Source organism: Oryza sativa, chromosome 2 (genome assembly GCF_034140825.1).
Source record: "Oryza sativa Japonica Group chromosome 2, ASM3414082v1".
NCBI classification, from domain to species: Eukaryota; Viridiplantae; Streptophyta; class Magnoliopsida; order Poales; family Poaceae; genus Oryza; species Oryza sativa.
The window spans coordinates 3,719,302-3,735,025 of NC_089036.1; the positions used below are offsets into that span (position 1 = coordinate 3,719,302).

General features: G+C 41.5%; 4 protein-coding genes across 6 annotated transcripts; 1 reads left to right on the forward strand and 3 right to left on the reverse strand.

The window, feature by feature from the left end:
* Positions 1-955: 955 nt before the first annotated feature.
* LOC4328431 (peptidyl-prolyl cis-trans isomerase FKBP17-1, chloroplastic) lies at positions 956-3,210 on the reverse strand. The gene is made up of 4 exons (NM_001409343.1): positions 2,898-3,210; positions 2,487-2,609; positions 1,676-1,792; positions 956-1,373 (listed from the first exon to the last, which is right to left on the reverse strand). Exons 1-4 carry the CDS (start codon positions 3,171-3,173, stop codon positions 1,248-1,250), a joined length of 642 nt encoding a protein of 213 aa, NP_001396272.1. The 5' UTR covers positions 3,174-3,210; the 3' UTR covers positions 956-1,247.
* Positions 3,211-5,045: 1,835 nt separating this feature from the next.
* LOC4328432 (porphobilinogen deaminase, chloroplastic-like) lies at positions 5,046-8,038 on the forward strand. 3 transcript variants are annotated; one of them, NM_001409341.1, is made up of 5 exons: positions 5,046-5,349; positions 6,077-6,482; positions 6,656-6,859; positions 7,326-7,503; positions 7,607-8,038. In NM_001409341.1, the coding sequence occupies exons 1-5, from the start codon at positions 5,180-5,182 to the stop codon at positions 7,723-7,725; spliced, it is 1,077 nt and encodes a 358-aa protein (NP_001396270.1). In that variant the 5' UTR covers positions 5,046-5,179; the 3' UTR covers positions 7,726-8,038. The 3 variants fall into 3 exon arrangements, with proteins under 3 accessions (NP_001396270.1, NP_001396271.1, XP_015627258.1); NM_001409342.1 differs by having other exon boundaries at positions 5,136-5,349; positions 6,072-6,482; XM_015771772.3 differs by lacking the exon at positions 5,046-5,349 and adding an exon at positions 5,533-5,580 and having other exon boundaries at positions 6,072-6,482; positions 7,607-8,019.
* A 70-nt stretch (positions 8,039-8,108) lies between these two features.
* Positions 8,109-9,923, reverse strand: LOC4328433 (uncharacterized protein C12B10.15c). Its single transcript, XM_015771773.3, has 4 exons — positions 9,735-9,923; positions 9,559-9,651; positions 9,123-9,298; positions 8,109-8,634 (listed from the first exon to the last, which is right to left on the reverse strand). The coding sequence occupies exons 1-4, from the start codon at positions 9,883-9,885 to the stop codon at positions 8,569-8,571; spliced, it is 486 nt and encodes a 161-aa protein (XP_015627259.1). The 5' UTR covers positions 9,886-9,923; the 3' UTR covers positions 8,109-8,568.
* Positions 9,924-10,643: 720 nt separating this feature from the next.
* LOC4328434 (uncharacterized) lies at positions 10,644-14,351 on the reverse strand. The gene is made up of 7 exons (XM_015767981.3): positions 13,929-14,351; positions 13,215-13,274; positions 12,718-12,966; positions 12,468-12,544; positions 11,532-11,608; positions 11,302-11,434; positions 10,644-11,214 (listed from the first exon to the last, which is right to left on the reverse strand). The coding sequence occupies exons 1-7, from the start codon at positions 14,299-14,301 to the stop codon at positions 11,059-11,061; spliced, it is 1,125 nt and encodes a 374-aa protein (XP_015623467.1). The 5' UTR covers positions 14,302-14,351; the 3' UTR covers positions 10,644-11,058.
* Between the last annotated feature and the right edge of the window lie 1,373 nt (positions 14,352-15,724).

Here is a 15,724-nt window from a genome sequence, read left to right on the forward strand (position 1 = left end):
ACAAAACATTATGTAACGAAGGAGCGCTCCATCTAGATGGACACCTTGCTTCACGTCAGAGGGCGGCTTCTATTGTCACCATCTCTCCTACTTCCTGCATTATTTCGCACTTGCCATTAAAAGATATACTTCCTCCGTAAAAAAAAAACTCAACCTAAAAGGGATGTGAATAAATGGTAGTCCAGATTCATTGTACTAGGATGGGCATCCCATCGTGGTTGAGTTTTTTTAGATGAAGGGAGTAGTTGTTTCGTTTCTTCCTGCTACTTTCTGCATTGTTCTAGAGGGAAGATTTTTATTTGTTTTGTTTTTTAAGAAGGACCTGCATTTCTTTTCCCTGTAAAATCATGGTATTTTTTTTATATTTGGAGTAACTGTATATTTGTACGCATGCCATGTGTGTTGCGTGTGATTGACAATGTTCCATGTGGTTCATTTCCAAGATTTGTTTCGAACCAACTTGCAGGTAGCCACAGGATTTCACATCAGCCAGAGAGGTATTTTGATTAAGGATTCTTGATGCTAATGCTTTTAGGACACTTCAGAGAAACACACTGTGTTTGGTCTCAAGCTGCACGAACATGGCTAAATTATGAAAAGCATCCACGTTTTCATTTTTTTTTAAACAAAAGAAAACGATTGAATCACAATTCACAACCAAATGGAGAGGAAAGAAAATCTAAAATCAGTACCGGTGCACACTGAACAGAATCTCTATCTTCTTTTTTGCAGCATCGAAGAAGGACTACTACTAATTATTTGTAGTTAAGAGTGTACTAATACCAAACAGCATGTGTTCTATTGTAGAGGCATCTCTCATTTAATATTTACTCTTCAAGAGCAACAACCAGCCAGTTGAAAAAGGCATTAGATGATGAAATGCAGACATGATATGATCATGTGAACAAAGAATGGGAGAAATTGTTCACCACTGATGGGAAAGAAAGCCTTTTTTACTGCACTGTAGGGTGCAAAATTACTCCCTCTTTGATCCATCAAAAGCCAAATTTACATCAAATTTGAATTGCAATCAAAGCATGTGTACAACTTGATTTCTGGTTGTAATTTCTTTCTGTACCACAAAATCTGTTATAATACACCTGAGTTTGCTCAAGGAATGGAGAATTGGAGACCATCACTATGTTTTCTTCATATTACAGAAGGGATTGAACAGAAGGATGATCAGAGCTTCCTTGAGATTTCTATCAGGGTGTTGATCAATCTACAGCCTTGGCAGTGCTGAACAGTTATGAATGCTGCCTTATGCTGATTAGCTCGATGTCGAAGATGAGTGTACCGAGAGTGGAACCCTCGCCATTTGCCAGACGTGTTGGGTTAAATATAGTAGTAAATAATCTCTGCCGATCAAAGAACTGCACACGAAGCAGCAGAGAAAAGTTTAGTTTTTTTTTTCCATAGCCTTCTCAGTTAATCCTTCAATCGTAGATAAAGAATTAAAATATGAACGTTCATATGTCTGCGACTCTGCATTATTAAGGAAAAAAGGGACAACTTCTAGGTTAGTTTTGACTATTTGACAAGTCCAACTAATAAAGAACATGTAGAAATTGCCTAAACTGGGAAAGCTTTAATTAGTTAAGCAAAGGTGGCCCAGAATAGAAAATAGAAATCCAGGATTCTTGATAGCACGAGACTTTGTTAGAACAATACTTACATTAGGAGGAATGGGTTCTTGTGATGTGTTCTGATATCCCTGTGACGGTGGAATGATGACACGGCGAAGACCACCAACTCTCATGGACTTCACTGCTGCTTCAATACCAGGTATAACCTGCAAATCTCATGCATAAGATCTAGGCAAATCATCACCACCCTGAAACATTACAAAACAAACATCCCAAGAAACATACCGGAGGGATGACAGATAAAAGGGAGACATTGACCAAGTTGACAATACCATAAAAAAAATCGCAAGGAGCATCTAGAATCTTAAGAACAGATGGTTTTAATGGGCTGTTAAGTGAGTTTTACAAATAATATGAACTGATAATAGACCCCAAATCAGGATATAAATTACCATCCTAAAATCAAACCTACGCACATCATAGCCTCATAGGATGATGTAGTTTCTCTTCTTTGTTACTTCGCCACTGGATTTTTTTTCTGCATATGAAAGCATGAACCTCTTCTACTTCACTGATAACATGCGTGCACTTGTGAGTTGTGAGTCAATTACACTATTTTAAAGTACCGAAGTTAAATAATGAGAAAATATATCAGTTGTCTGAATAATTGACGTTTCAGGAATTCCTTTGACACTGCTCCCACGTCATGTTACTTTTTTATGAACAAGGTAATATCAAAATATTGTAACTGCAAATTTCAGCAAGCAACTTCACATTGGAAGTATTCAAGATATGGCATATAAAATTGCAGACTGTAGTGTAGTATCAGCAATCTATGCGATTCAATTCTTTGGAAAGGAAGTTCTGATGAAAATCTCGTGAGTTGTGACATTATCTCACATTTCCAGCTCCGACGGTGAATACAAACGGCATCGGATCACCGGTCTCGTCCTTGTGATCATAGGTGGAATCAAAGCGCCATCCTTGCTTCGCTGCCAATCTTCCATAGTAATGGATTGCAACCTTCATAGTTCATATATACAAGTACACATAAGAAACTTCCTTACATATTTTTCACAAAAAAAAATAAATTATCTGAATTTCAACCACACATTCAGACAGATCCAAACATACTGGAAATACCATCACATTAGAGGAAGAGATTCATCATAAGAAGCGAATTGAATCCATTAATACCATGATTATCTCACTGCCAAGTACTCCTACTAGGTATGCATTTCCAAGGTCTCCAGCCTCTCCACTAGCACTAGGTTAATCACTTTATTTTGCGCAGAAAGGCGCCGGCTTTACCTGGTCGCCGTCGGCCGGGACCTCGCCGGGACCCTCCCGGAGGTCTAGGGCCTTCACGCCGCCGGAGCCGGGGATCTCGGCGAAGCTAGGGGCGGCGGCGGCAGAGGCAGAGGCCGCGGCCGCGGCCGCGGGCAGTGTGGAGGCAGCAGAGGCGAGGAGGAGGTGCCTTCTTGGGATGGTCGGGGCATGCGCTTCGGCTACGGCGAAAGCTTGGGCTTTTTGAGGCGGCGGCACGACGCCGGCGGCCGGAGCGACGGCGGCGGACAGACTGACCATGGAGGGTCGTTGGTTTTTGCAAATCTTTTTTTTCCCTAGTTTTTTTTTCGTTATTAATTCTTAGGCTATCTTCAAAATGGTGCTTTTTTTAAAAAAAAAAGTTTCTACATAGACTTACCGAGGTTTCCCCTCCTCTCCTCTGGATACAAATTTAGCTTCATTTTGGTTTGACGTCCCTACTAGGCCTAGGAGACATTTGAAGCGCACGTTGAGAAAAAAAAAAGACAGTCAAGAATAGGTATGAATTGAGAAAAAAAAATAAGTATTGACAAGCGCTCAATTCTAAGAAATTACATCAATAAATGGTGAGCTTCATGCAATGTCATTGTACAAGTGACTTTGTTGTAAAAATATCTTCGCCGCTAGGGTTTCGTTAGCAGTGCACCGTTAAGTGCGGTAGGATGAACAATACATTTAACGATAGCAGGATGGATCAAACCCTAATAATGATAGCATTTATAGGATAAAAATCGTTTATACAATGATATTTCGTGGAACCCGCACCTATTGATGATATTTCTTGGACTTTGGTAATGATATTTCTTGAATTTTCTCTTATAGAGATATAAGTAATCTCTCCATCTCAAAATATAACCACTTCTAACATTCAAAATTTATCCTAAAATATAATTATTTATCCCCCCTATATCTTCTCCCAACTAATCACAACCTTTCACCATTTAAATTCTTTATTAACTTTCTCTTCTCAATTAATCACAATCTTATTCCATTTAATTCTACCTATAAACAATATGAAAAACAAAAAACACATGAATAATGACTATTAGAATCCCAGTCTTTTTTTTCAAGGGACCAAATAAAACAAATTTCCACTAGAATTTAAATCCTGTAATTTTTCTATATTTTCCCTACAAATCAAAGGTCCGTAAGCTTTTTGCAAGTGGTATATAAGCTCTCTTTGTATTTTCATGTATGTTTTGATGTATCAAGCTCATAATGAATTTTAACATACATTTGACCTCATACATTCACTTAAATATATGTTGAGCTAAACCATATAAATTACCACATGTGCATACTAGTAGGGTCCGTTTGAAAGCTAGTTTAGCTTTTGCTTCTTTTTTTTTTCACACGCCAAACAAGAAATACTATTAGTGTATTATTAATTAAATATTACTGTATTAACGATTACAAACTTGAGAAATAGGTTTTTTTTTTGTTTTTTGTCTAAAAAAATTTCTACATACAAAGTTCTCTTTTAATAAAATGTATTATTTAGTAGCTTAGGAAGCTGCTTACAGTAAAAGGGTGTTGAAAAGGCGAATCGAGCAAACAAATACAACCTCACATGTTACACGTAGCAAACCGAATATCATATAAAGAGCTATAACTATTGTTTCAACTCCCATGTAAAGCTTTTAGAAAATAAAATCCAATGTAAAATCTAAATTTATCCATTGTTAACATAGGCTGTATTTAATTCCCTTCAAACTTTCAAAAATTTCGTCACATCAAATATTTGTGGACGAAAAAAACCAATTGCACAGTTTGTATGTAAATTGTGAGACGAATCTTTTGAGCCTAATTACACCATAATTTGACAATGTGGTGCTACAATAAACATTTGCTAATGACGGATTAATTAGACTTAATAGATCCGTCTCGCAGTTTACATGCGTAATCTGTAACTTGTTTTTCTCATTAGTCTATATTTAATACTTAAAATATGTGTCCGCATACGTCAAAAATATTTTGGCCAACAACTAAACACGGCCATAGACCTTAAAAAAAGTGCTAATAAGCCACAAGTAAATCTGGCTCCCTCCAATCTCTCATCTCCTTCTCCCTGTGCTTCAGCTGCAGTAGCATACAGGAACTTGTTAAGCTGCGGTTGGCCAATCCGGACGTCTCACATTATCCTCATCCATCCCAACACCCAACCCAAGACAGCATAAACACACCCCAGCCCAGCTCGACTAGAATACGAGAGAAAAATCCCATCTTTGGTCTCCTCCCCCTCCCTCTCGCTCGCATCTTCCCCGGAGATGCCGCCGCCGCCGAGATGCGCCGCCACCACCGCCCACCACTCCCTCCTCGGCTCGCCCACCTGCCTCGCGCGCCCGCGGCGGCGGTGCTGCCCCGTGCGCGCCGCCGTCGCCGTCCAGGCCGAGGCGCAGGCCAAGGTCTCGCTCATCCGGATTGGCACCCGCGGGAGGTGATCGCAATCGATCCAACCCTTTTTTTTTCTTCTCCTTCTCTAATTCTGGGTGCTGCTCGTGTGGATAAGCGGTAAAATTCGCGTATTTTAGGTGCTGAATTGGTTTGGATTTGGGGTCGCGGTGGCTGCGAGATCTTGTTTTCCTCTGGGAATTTGGGTGTTTGAGATGTGGCTCTGACCCAATTGCGTCGTTAGATGTCAGGCATTGCGAGCACTGGTAGAATTCAGGTATAGAGAATTGAGGCCGTTTACCAAGATATGTGCCTTTAGCTTCGTTTTGATGGAATTTTGGATCAGTGATAACATGCCATTGTTAACATTAGTAGTGCTAAAGAATAGACTTTTGTTCAGTTGGCAAAAGTTGGACTTTTAGATGTTTCCCGTACGATTGTTGGTCAACACGACAGGTTGTATTGTTCTTGCGCTTTATGAGCTAGCTGGAAGTTACATGTGATTCTTTGCACGATTCTAGACATTAGATGCTTTTTTTTTCTGATTTTAACTTGGATCTCGTGTAAATTTTGCATCCACATTAAACTCTTATGAGGAATTCACAAGAATTGTTATGGTTGCTCTCTTTTCAATATTGACTTGAAAGTGACTTTATGGTTGCGAAAAAGGGACTTTCTTTCTTTTCTTTGTTTTTAACAATTTTTTCTTGTGATAGAGTAGCTTATTTGAGATATGCAAGTATGTAATTCAAATTATTGGCTGTATAGGACAGTCCTCTTGCACTGGCACAAGCTCATGAAACCCGAGACAAGCTGAAGGCTGCACACTCAGAGTTAGCCGAGGAGGGGGCCGTTGAGATTGTCATCATTAAGACCACAGGAGACATGATCTTGGACAAACCCCTGGCAGATATAGGTGGCAAGGGTTTATTCACCAAGGAGATCGATGATGCACTTTTGCAGGGAAGGATTGACATTGCCGTCCACTCGATGAAAGATGTTCCAACATATTTACCAGAAGGCACGATATTGCCTTGTAATCTCCCACGGGAAGATGTGAGAGATGCATTCATATGCTTGACTGCAAGTTCCCTTGCGGAGCTTCCTGCTGGCAGTGTTGTTGGAAGTGCTTCTCTGCGTAGACAATCTCAAATTCTCTACAAATATCCATCACTCAAAGTAAGTACAATGACCACTTTAATGACAGTTACAGTATGCGTTGTAGATTTCTATTGTGAAAGGGTGGTGTTCCATTTCAACTTCGTAAAAATATGACTAGTTCAGGATATGCAATGCTAGATTCACATTGGTTAATGTAGGTCTAGGTTCTAATGTTAGTGAATGCTTTTCAGGTTGTTAACTTCAGAGGAAATGTTCAAACACGATTGAGGAAACTCAAAGAAGGAGATGTCCATGCTACATTGTTGGCTCTAGCTGGACTAAAACGCTTAAACATGGCAGAAACTGCGACATCTGTATTGTCAGTGGACGAAATGCTTCCAGCAGTTGCTCAAGGTGCTATTGGAATAGCTTGCAGAAGCAGTGATGACACAATGGTAGGGATCTAATGTTTTAATTTGCTAGTAGATTAAAGAAAATCATAGAGTCTGCATTCATAATGCCATACCCAAATCTGAACTGTGCTACCTTTTAATTCTGGTAAGGTGACAAGTTCAAGCACCTCTAGCCTTTTTTTTTCTTCTGTTCTCAGCTGTGGCACATCATGCTGTTAAAAAATGACAGATGATTGTTCACAAATCTGATGACCTTGTCAACCAACGCTTCACATTTTCATTTACCTACTCCAGCCTTGATCCATTTGTTTGTTGCTCTTTATCCTGATCATGCTGCATATTTTGAATATTTTAACACCTGATAGACTCAAAAATAAAATCTATTAGAATATTCTTAATGCCTGGCCTCCTGTACAGCTATGCAGAATGTGCCAACTGCTTGCATGATCTGTTTCATTTTTATGCACTGAAGCTAGATAATGAGGCTCTTTTGTCCTTCCTTCTGCAGATGAATTACTTGTCCTCATTGAACCATGAAGATACCAGATTAGCTGTTGCATGTGAAAGAGAATTCTTGTCAGTTCTTGATGGCAACTGCCGAACTCCAATTGCGGCATATGCTTCTCGTGACAAGGATGGGAATTGTTCATTCCGAGGGCTATTGGCTTCACCTGATGGATCTACAGGTACCCTTTTTTGTTCAATAAAATCTATGATGATACAAAACAGCTATATTTTATCATGGAATTAAAATGTTTTCTTTTTTTTGGTGTGTGATGCTGCTTACAGTATATGAGACTTCGAGAACTGGACCTTATGATTTCGATATCATGGTTGAGATGGGTAAAGATGCTGGCCACGAGCTGAAAGCAAAGGCTGGCCCTGGCTTCTTTGATAGCTTGCAATGAAAATAGAAATCCACCATTGGCCAACTAGAGTGTTGAGTGGATTATTTTGATTTTTTTTTGTACCCTAGTTCTACTAGAGGATTGTACCACAATGTTGAGCTGTCTCATTCAGATCTGTATCTTTGCTTCTTTTAGCAAGGTGAGCTAGAATTTAGAACGTGGTTCCACGGTTATTGTAATCCCTTGTATTTCCAATGAATTCTGGAAGAGGCTTTTGCGGCCAATTATGTTGTAACTTTGTAATTTGATGTAATTTTGCAGATGCTTTGTTTTCAAAATAATTTGATTCTGAAATTGTTGATTGTTGTACTTTAGTCATAAGTCTGGTTTAACATACAATCTGTCAACCAGAGCTGAACGCAATGCTTCCTGATACATAGCACTCAGATGAAATATAGCATATGTTTAGAATATTTGAACAACATATTAAGGGATGATAGTGTTTTCCCCCAAAACATTACAACACGTCAAGTAGAGCGTACAGTCTGGATCACTGTTCAAACATTACAGGTTACTGACATACTAGTACAGAGTAACCGATGCAGGTTCAGAGTCCTAAGCTAAAATTACTCAAAAACAGTACTAGAACATTTGATGCGAATTTTCTTGCATGTAACATAAGCCTGGTCACCGGAAGCAGAGTATCCGGCATTCAAATTCTCACAGCTACTAATCTCTGATTCAGTTGGGACTTGACACTGAAATAGTAGATTGCTTGCTAGATTGGTTGATAGTCAGGATGGTTCAGCTGATGGAAACTACTGAATAGCTAGTAGCTTTTTTGTTACAAATGCTGCAGTCATATCATGTGAAATTGCAGCTTCATCATGTCATGAATCTCTGTTAACTGCTCTGATTCTGCATTGCGGACATGTAAGCCATCTCTTCAGCGGTCACTGGCTTGTGCATCTGGATGAACAGAAAGGCAAAAACTCTAGTTAGACAATCGTCCTTTCAGAAAATAATTACGATGTCCTATTACGTATTACCATGTCAAATGAAAGGAAGATTGGCAAAACAAATTAACAACATGTTCATCAAATGTAAGACAAGCAGAAGAAGGCGTTCGTGAAAAAAACGAAGAATTAAATTTTACAGAAAAGAATCAAACATCACTGCATCTTTTTGTTTAAAAAAAAAGTGAGGCATTGGATAATGAAGGAGGCCAGCATGTCATTATTTAGACAAGATTGAGAAGAATGCAACTTGAAAGATGAAACTACTGGTGATATATAGAGCATCAAACGAACAAACTTCACCAATTATTTCTGTTATGTCCCTAGCTTAGGTGGTTTGCGTAATCCACCGAAAAATTGAGTAGCATACACAAGCACAACAACAAAGCGCACGAACTGAAGAAATGATCAACAAATCCTGTAAAAAAGAAAAAAACTTACAGCATTAGCAACGGTTAGCAAATGAAAGCACCGCGGTAGGGGATCCTCTGCCGATGGTGTGGTATCATGATTCCAATATGTTATGTTTTGAAACTCCGCACGGGATTTGAAATTGCTAACCTCCCCCTCCAGCTTCTTCATATCCTTTCCTCCACTCCTCTTCTCCAATACATAACCTACACAAGAATTGGTAGAATCACCACGAACTTGATCAATACATAACCTGCACACACTCGGTTCAACTTACACTTGCTACTACAGATCATCATGTCATTACTAGATGTGCCTAGATGTGTAAATTACTTGGTACAATACCAAAATCTGGTTCTGTTTTTTTTTCTAAAAAAAATCCAATCGTTGCTGCTGATTCGTAATTTGACGCACATTTATATGAATCGATTTTAAAAAATGAATCAAACCAATGCAAGAAACACACCTCGGTAGCCATCCGGGAGCGAGATGGTGGCGCCCTGCAGCTTCCTCCCGCGGAAGAAGGCCTCCTCCACCCTAATCCCCTCCACCTCCACACCTGCGCGCATCGATTCCTCAACCAAACGGCCACCACCAAGAAGAGAAAGACTGAGAGATGTTTGCGGCGAGGCACTGACTGACCTGTGTCCTTGGGCTTGAAGTAGTCGGAGACGGCGGCGGCGCCGTTCTGCTTGATGCCGCAGGGGAGGAGGTGCACCCTGCCGAGGTCGGCGGCCGCCGTGGACAGGTCGACGGCGGCCGTGACGGCGGCGGCGGCGGCGGCTGGCTCCATGGCTCGTGGTTGCTGACTAGCTGTGGTCACACTGAGCTAATGGGCCAACTGGGCTTTTTTTTTCGCTATAAGCCCATCTAGGTGAACAAGTCTCTCTCTCTACATGGAGCATTGAACGTGTTACAGCGAAAATCCGAAAAATAAACAGCCTCATCTTTTCGCTTATCGCTTATGTTTATACTTATCGGCCAAAATTTAAATTTTTAACATCAAATTTAGAGTTGATTTTGAGGTTTTTTCATCTAAATTTAGAGTTGATATATGTGATGCCCTATATATCACCAGTAGTTTCATCTTTCAAGTTGCTCCATCATATTTTAAGTTTGTTTTTCAACCTTTGCTTTTTGCTTTTAGATCGATAAGAACACATATATAAAAGTTTTATTTACAAATTATTTTTTGTTAGCAAATATGCCCAAACGATGGAGCCAAAAGATAGGCCTCGTTGTTGAGAGTTCGAACGTGTTATCAGTTACTCCCTCTTTTTATGTTTTGATTTTTTTCCTTAGTCATAACTTATTAAAGTTTCATCGGGTTTATAGAAAAACATAGCAATATTTTTAACACAAAACAATCATACCATCAAAATATATTTTATGTTAGATTTAATGAAACTAATTTGATGTTATAGAGATTGCTAAATGTTTCTATAGACTTTGATCACACTTAAGAATGTTTGATTAGAAAAATAAAAGTCAAAACATTTTATAACATGAAGCAGAGGGAGTTTCACGCTGTTAAATGGAAGAAAACAGTCATGGTACAATTTCAGCTTATTTATATTCCACACCTATGTGTTCTTTTTACATTCTTGATGGGTCAATATGTCCTATCTATGTACATTTCATAGTAGCTGAATCACATGATCATACAATTCTCTCCAACTCATAAAGCTTCATACCAGCTAAGCTGTGTATCTTCTCTCCAGCTAAAAAATCCTCGTAGCAGGTGATTTGATAAATCCCCACATGATTTGGCCTCCTTAACCCACATCAAAGGAGTGTTTACTGCCAGGAGCACTGTGATATTCACAACTTCAAATTCTAGTTGCTGTCTACCAATCTTTCATTGCCGCTACAAAAGAACCAAATTACCAAGTCCATCTATGCATATCATGCAAGCTGGTGGAAAATATTGATTGATAGGAACAATGTAGATGATCAGTTTGTCCAGCTATCTGTCAGAGGAGATGGCTTCTTCTATTCTCCTGATAACAGTGCTAAGACTATGTCCACTTTCCAGTGCTTTGACGGCAGCTCTATGCGCTTTCTTGTGCCATTTCAAGAGGTTGTAAGATTGCATGACTGACCAACGAGCTCGGTTTGCCATCTGATAAGCAAATTGAGAAATATGTGTTTGACTACATCGGTTTCAATCAAGATGAGATAAAAGATTAAGAAACAGAGTGATACAAACCTGAGCAACAGAGAGTGGGGGATCCAGAAGAATGCACAAACTCCTGAACAGATTCTCGTCATTTTCTCCCCCTTCTGCCTCGCCATAAACGAGTGCTTCCGCGGCAATTCCAGCAAATAGAATCATACAATATCTGCAATTTAAGCATTCGAATTTAGCTTAGATGAGGAAGAAATTATATCGAAGAACTCCAAGTAACGACATTCAAGCACGATACCTATTTTCAGTACCTGTCAAATGCTGTGCTTGACAGATGGCCCTCAGCAAGTTCTTTTTCCATTTTTTCATCCCAGAACTGGGTCCCTGCCTGCAACGTTAGTATGAAACACCGCCACTTCAGTTCTAAGTAACATGTGAAGGTCTACATAATAATTAAACAGCATAGCTCAGATCCTTTGGAAATAAAATGGTTAGAATAGATAACCCATCTCTACAGGGCAAAGCAAAGAGAGAGTCTAATAATCTACTAACATGGTAGAATATCAATATATTTTCAGGACAACTTTAAAGCATAATCCAGACAGAATGAAACATACCACCTCATGACAACTCACTCTTGTTTATAAACATTCCCGGAGGTACAGAAAGCATGAAATGTGGATGGAATAGCTACTACTTACAAAATTAGCCATAGTCACTGATGGCAGGTTACTATTTATTAAAATCTGATAAAGTGGTAATGCCATGTAGCTTACACGCCTTACTTTACTTCTAATATTGAACTCAAATCCTAGAGCGAAAAAGGGAACTGTTGATTGCTCTGTCAATATGATGGATAATTAATCAAGGAGACCAAACTCTATTGCAGACCTTTGTAGCAATAAGGTAATATATGAAGTGCAAAAGGTGTAAGCCCACAAAACAAAGAGTAGCAGAATACAGAGACATGAGTGTTTAGCAGGTACAACTTTCTCATATCTGCCTGTGTGGATTTACACTTTCTCACGAAAGTGATAGCATGAGCTTTTATAATAGAAACGGCAAGTTACCGAGTGAAATCACCAGAACCACATCCCACTAAAAAAAATAAAGGGAAAAAAAATGAAAAAAGGCCCTGGAAATTAAGTGAAAGAAGTTACACTACTACATGTAGATAATTGACAAGAGAATAAAACAAATGTAATAGTTATCCCTATACAATAAAGGAAAACTACTGATAATTGTACCTGGCCTTGAATGCCCATTCGTAATGCCACAAATGGATCTAAAATGACTCCTCGTATGGGGCAACCCATTAGATAAGCTACGTGCATTCAAAGTGAGAAGTGTTAGGTCAACAGAATAGAATCTCATGAGTCAGAAATAATAAAAACCACATACAGGAAAACGAAAGAAGAAAGTACCAATCTAAAGTTTTGTGTTAGTCACATGAACTTGAGACAGAAGAGTGGAAAAGGTTCTAAAGGAGAATAATACCAGTAAGAAGATGGCCTGCTTCATGTACAAGGATCCGGCGCTTGTAAGGAGGCCAAAAACATGAGATTTGAGCAACACAGGTACCACCAAGAAACATTGCATCTGCTGCTACTAACCCCAATATGGCAGCCAAGTTAGCCCGTACATCTACTCCTTGATTTAGAAGATAAGATACACCTCCAAGAAATCCAATTAGAACATACGAAGAATTTCCTGAGAGACCCCACTTCTTTGGTGCGAGCTTTATAGCTGAGAAAAGTAATCAAAGAAAAAAAAATGAGAGCTCTACAGAATACAGCCACAGTTCATAATAGAAGAAAGAAAAGTCCCATGAAGCTGCTCTATCACATGCTGTAGTTGTGTTGCTAATGACTAATAAGGGGTATTGCAGTATGCATTTGTTAGGAAAAAGAAGTGTGGCAGTTCATTTAAGGACTCCAATCCAATACTGTCTGAAAAAACATCCATACGAAATGGGATGCTATTGCAACTCTCACCTTCCAAACCTGTCATCTCCTTCAAAACAGTTGGTGTGACTTCTCTTGGCCCTTCCAGAACTGCAACAAAAAAGAAATACATTCACGGTGGTCAGTGTAACTAACACCAATGCCAAAGAAAGTCTGAATTATATGGTATCTTATAACAAAAAAAATATCCATATAAACTCTAAATGCAAGTGAGATTGTGGGATCGAGTCTTCAATACAAGCACATCATATCATCAATTATCAATCTTAGGGTGCCATTCTACAACCATTTGCTCCCTCCATTTCATATTATAAATCGTTTTGACTTTTTCCCTAGTCAAACTAGTAAATTTGAACAAGTTTATAGAAAAAATTAGTAATACCTATAATACAGGAGATTTGAACTCAGAACCTTGGGGTACTACTCAGGTCACTATAACCACTAGGCTATATGCCCTTTCGTATATACAAAATTAGTTTTATGAAAACTAACATTTACATTTTGATGATATGTTTATTTTGTGTCGTAAATGTTGCCATATCTTTCTATAAACTTTGCCAGACTTAAAATTGACTAGAAAAAAAATAAAGCAACTTATAATATGAAACGGAGGGAGTAACAAACTGAATCCCGCACCCAAATTATCTCTTAAATTGCAACCAATTCACATTTTAGGACCCTCAAATCACGCACCAAAAATGACCAACAACAATGGAAAGCGAGGCCCCCGCGACTCGGGCTTACCGATGTTCTTGCACTTGCCGAAGTTGGCGAGGACCCCGCGGTCGGCGAGGAACTGGTAGGCCCGCCCCACGAGCCGCATGTCGTCGGCGTCGATGCAGGCGTCGAGCACCTCCCAGTCCCTCCCGGGGGGCACGGGGAGCGCCACCCGCGCCACGGCCGCGCCCGCCGCCGCCGCCGCCGGGGGAGTCTCGACGTCGACGGACTGCAGGAAGCGGAGCGCGCGGGGGAGGTCCCTGCTCCTCACGGCGTCCTCGAAGTCCCCCCACTCCTTGAGGGAGGAGCCCGCCCGTACGCGGAGGCGGAGGCGCCGGGAAGGCGGGGACCACCTGGAGGGGGAGGCGAGGGGAGGGGAGAAGGAGGCGGTGGTCGCCATTGGTGAGGGTGCGGAGGTGGGAGAGCTGCCGCCTGTGGCGGATTTGCGCCGCTTTCTGACCGACGAGATCACGTGACCACGACGATGGTTTACATGGGCCGGGCCGACAAACTTGGCCCTCGCTGGCCTTTTGGCCCATCTATTCGGAACATACTTGGGCCTTGAGTCCAACATAGTAGGAATAAGTTCACCAGAGGTACCTCAACTTAACAGCGAGATTTTTTAAGGTCCCTTAACCACAAAACCAGAAATCTCCACCCCTAAACTAAACAAAACCGTTCACTCAAGGTCCCTAGACAGTATATATGGGTGGTTTCGCTGACGTGGCATCCTAGTCAGAAAAAAAAATTAAACAAAACACGTGGAGCCCACATGTCAGCTGCATGCCTGCATATCTTGTTTTCATCTCTTTTCTTCTCCTTTCTCTCTTCTCTCTTCTCTTCTCCCTCCTCCTGCTGCTGCTACTCCCATCTCTGCCCCGGCCGTGGTACACGAGATCCGCCGCCGCCGCCGGAGTCCTCGTCGTCGCTGCCGGCTGGAGAGTGTGCTGTTGGGGGAGGTCGCGCCGGGCTCCTCGTCCTCCTCGCTGAAGCTGCCCCCCCTCGCCGTCGTCGTCTCCCCCGATGGGGTTGGCCAGTTCACGTCGATCCCCCGCAGGAATGGCATCTCGACGTCATGGCACGCCATCATCGCCGTCCTCCCCTGACCTTCGTAAGATCCATGCACGAAACTGAGTCGCCAAGATTGCAACATGCATGCACGCACGACATCGACGTAGTCCGTCCATCTATACTCACCGGAGGAGGAAGAGGAGGAGAAGAGGCCGGCACCGCCGTTCCAGCCGCACAGCTGTTGCAGCTGCGGGGCGGCACCACGGGAAGGCTCGGGTGAACCCGAGCCCGGGAAGCGCGCGCGGATGAGGTCCCACGCCAGGTCGACGTGGCGGTCGCCAGTGGCGAGGAACCGCCTCGTCCCGCGCTGCCGCCGAGTCAGGGACGGACGCGGAAGGCCAAGTGTCTCCTCGTCGGGTGTGGGTGCTGGTCCACGAGGGCGCGGTTCCTGGAGTCCGGCGCCGAGCACGACATTGTCGTCGCACTGGACGGTGAGGCGGAGGCATCAATGCTGCTGCTGCTTTTCGCTCAATCAGATGATTCAATCACATTCACTGCTACTTTCCGTAAAAAAAAACATTCACTGCTACTCGAGATCAAGACTTGGCACTACTCATCGATTAATTAACTTGTACTCAAGACACTGATACTGATCAATCAATCAATCAATCAGTGGTTAGTGCTCGTCCGATATAGAAAGGCAAAAGGCGTAGGCAAGAACGAGGAGAGGACGGACATGAGGTTGCATAGCCATCAGAAAAGGAAAAGAGACGGGAGAGAGAGAGAGATCACGGTGATGGCCGGAGATGCGG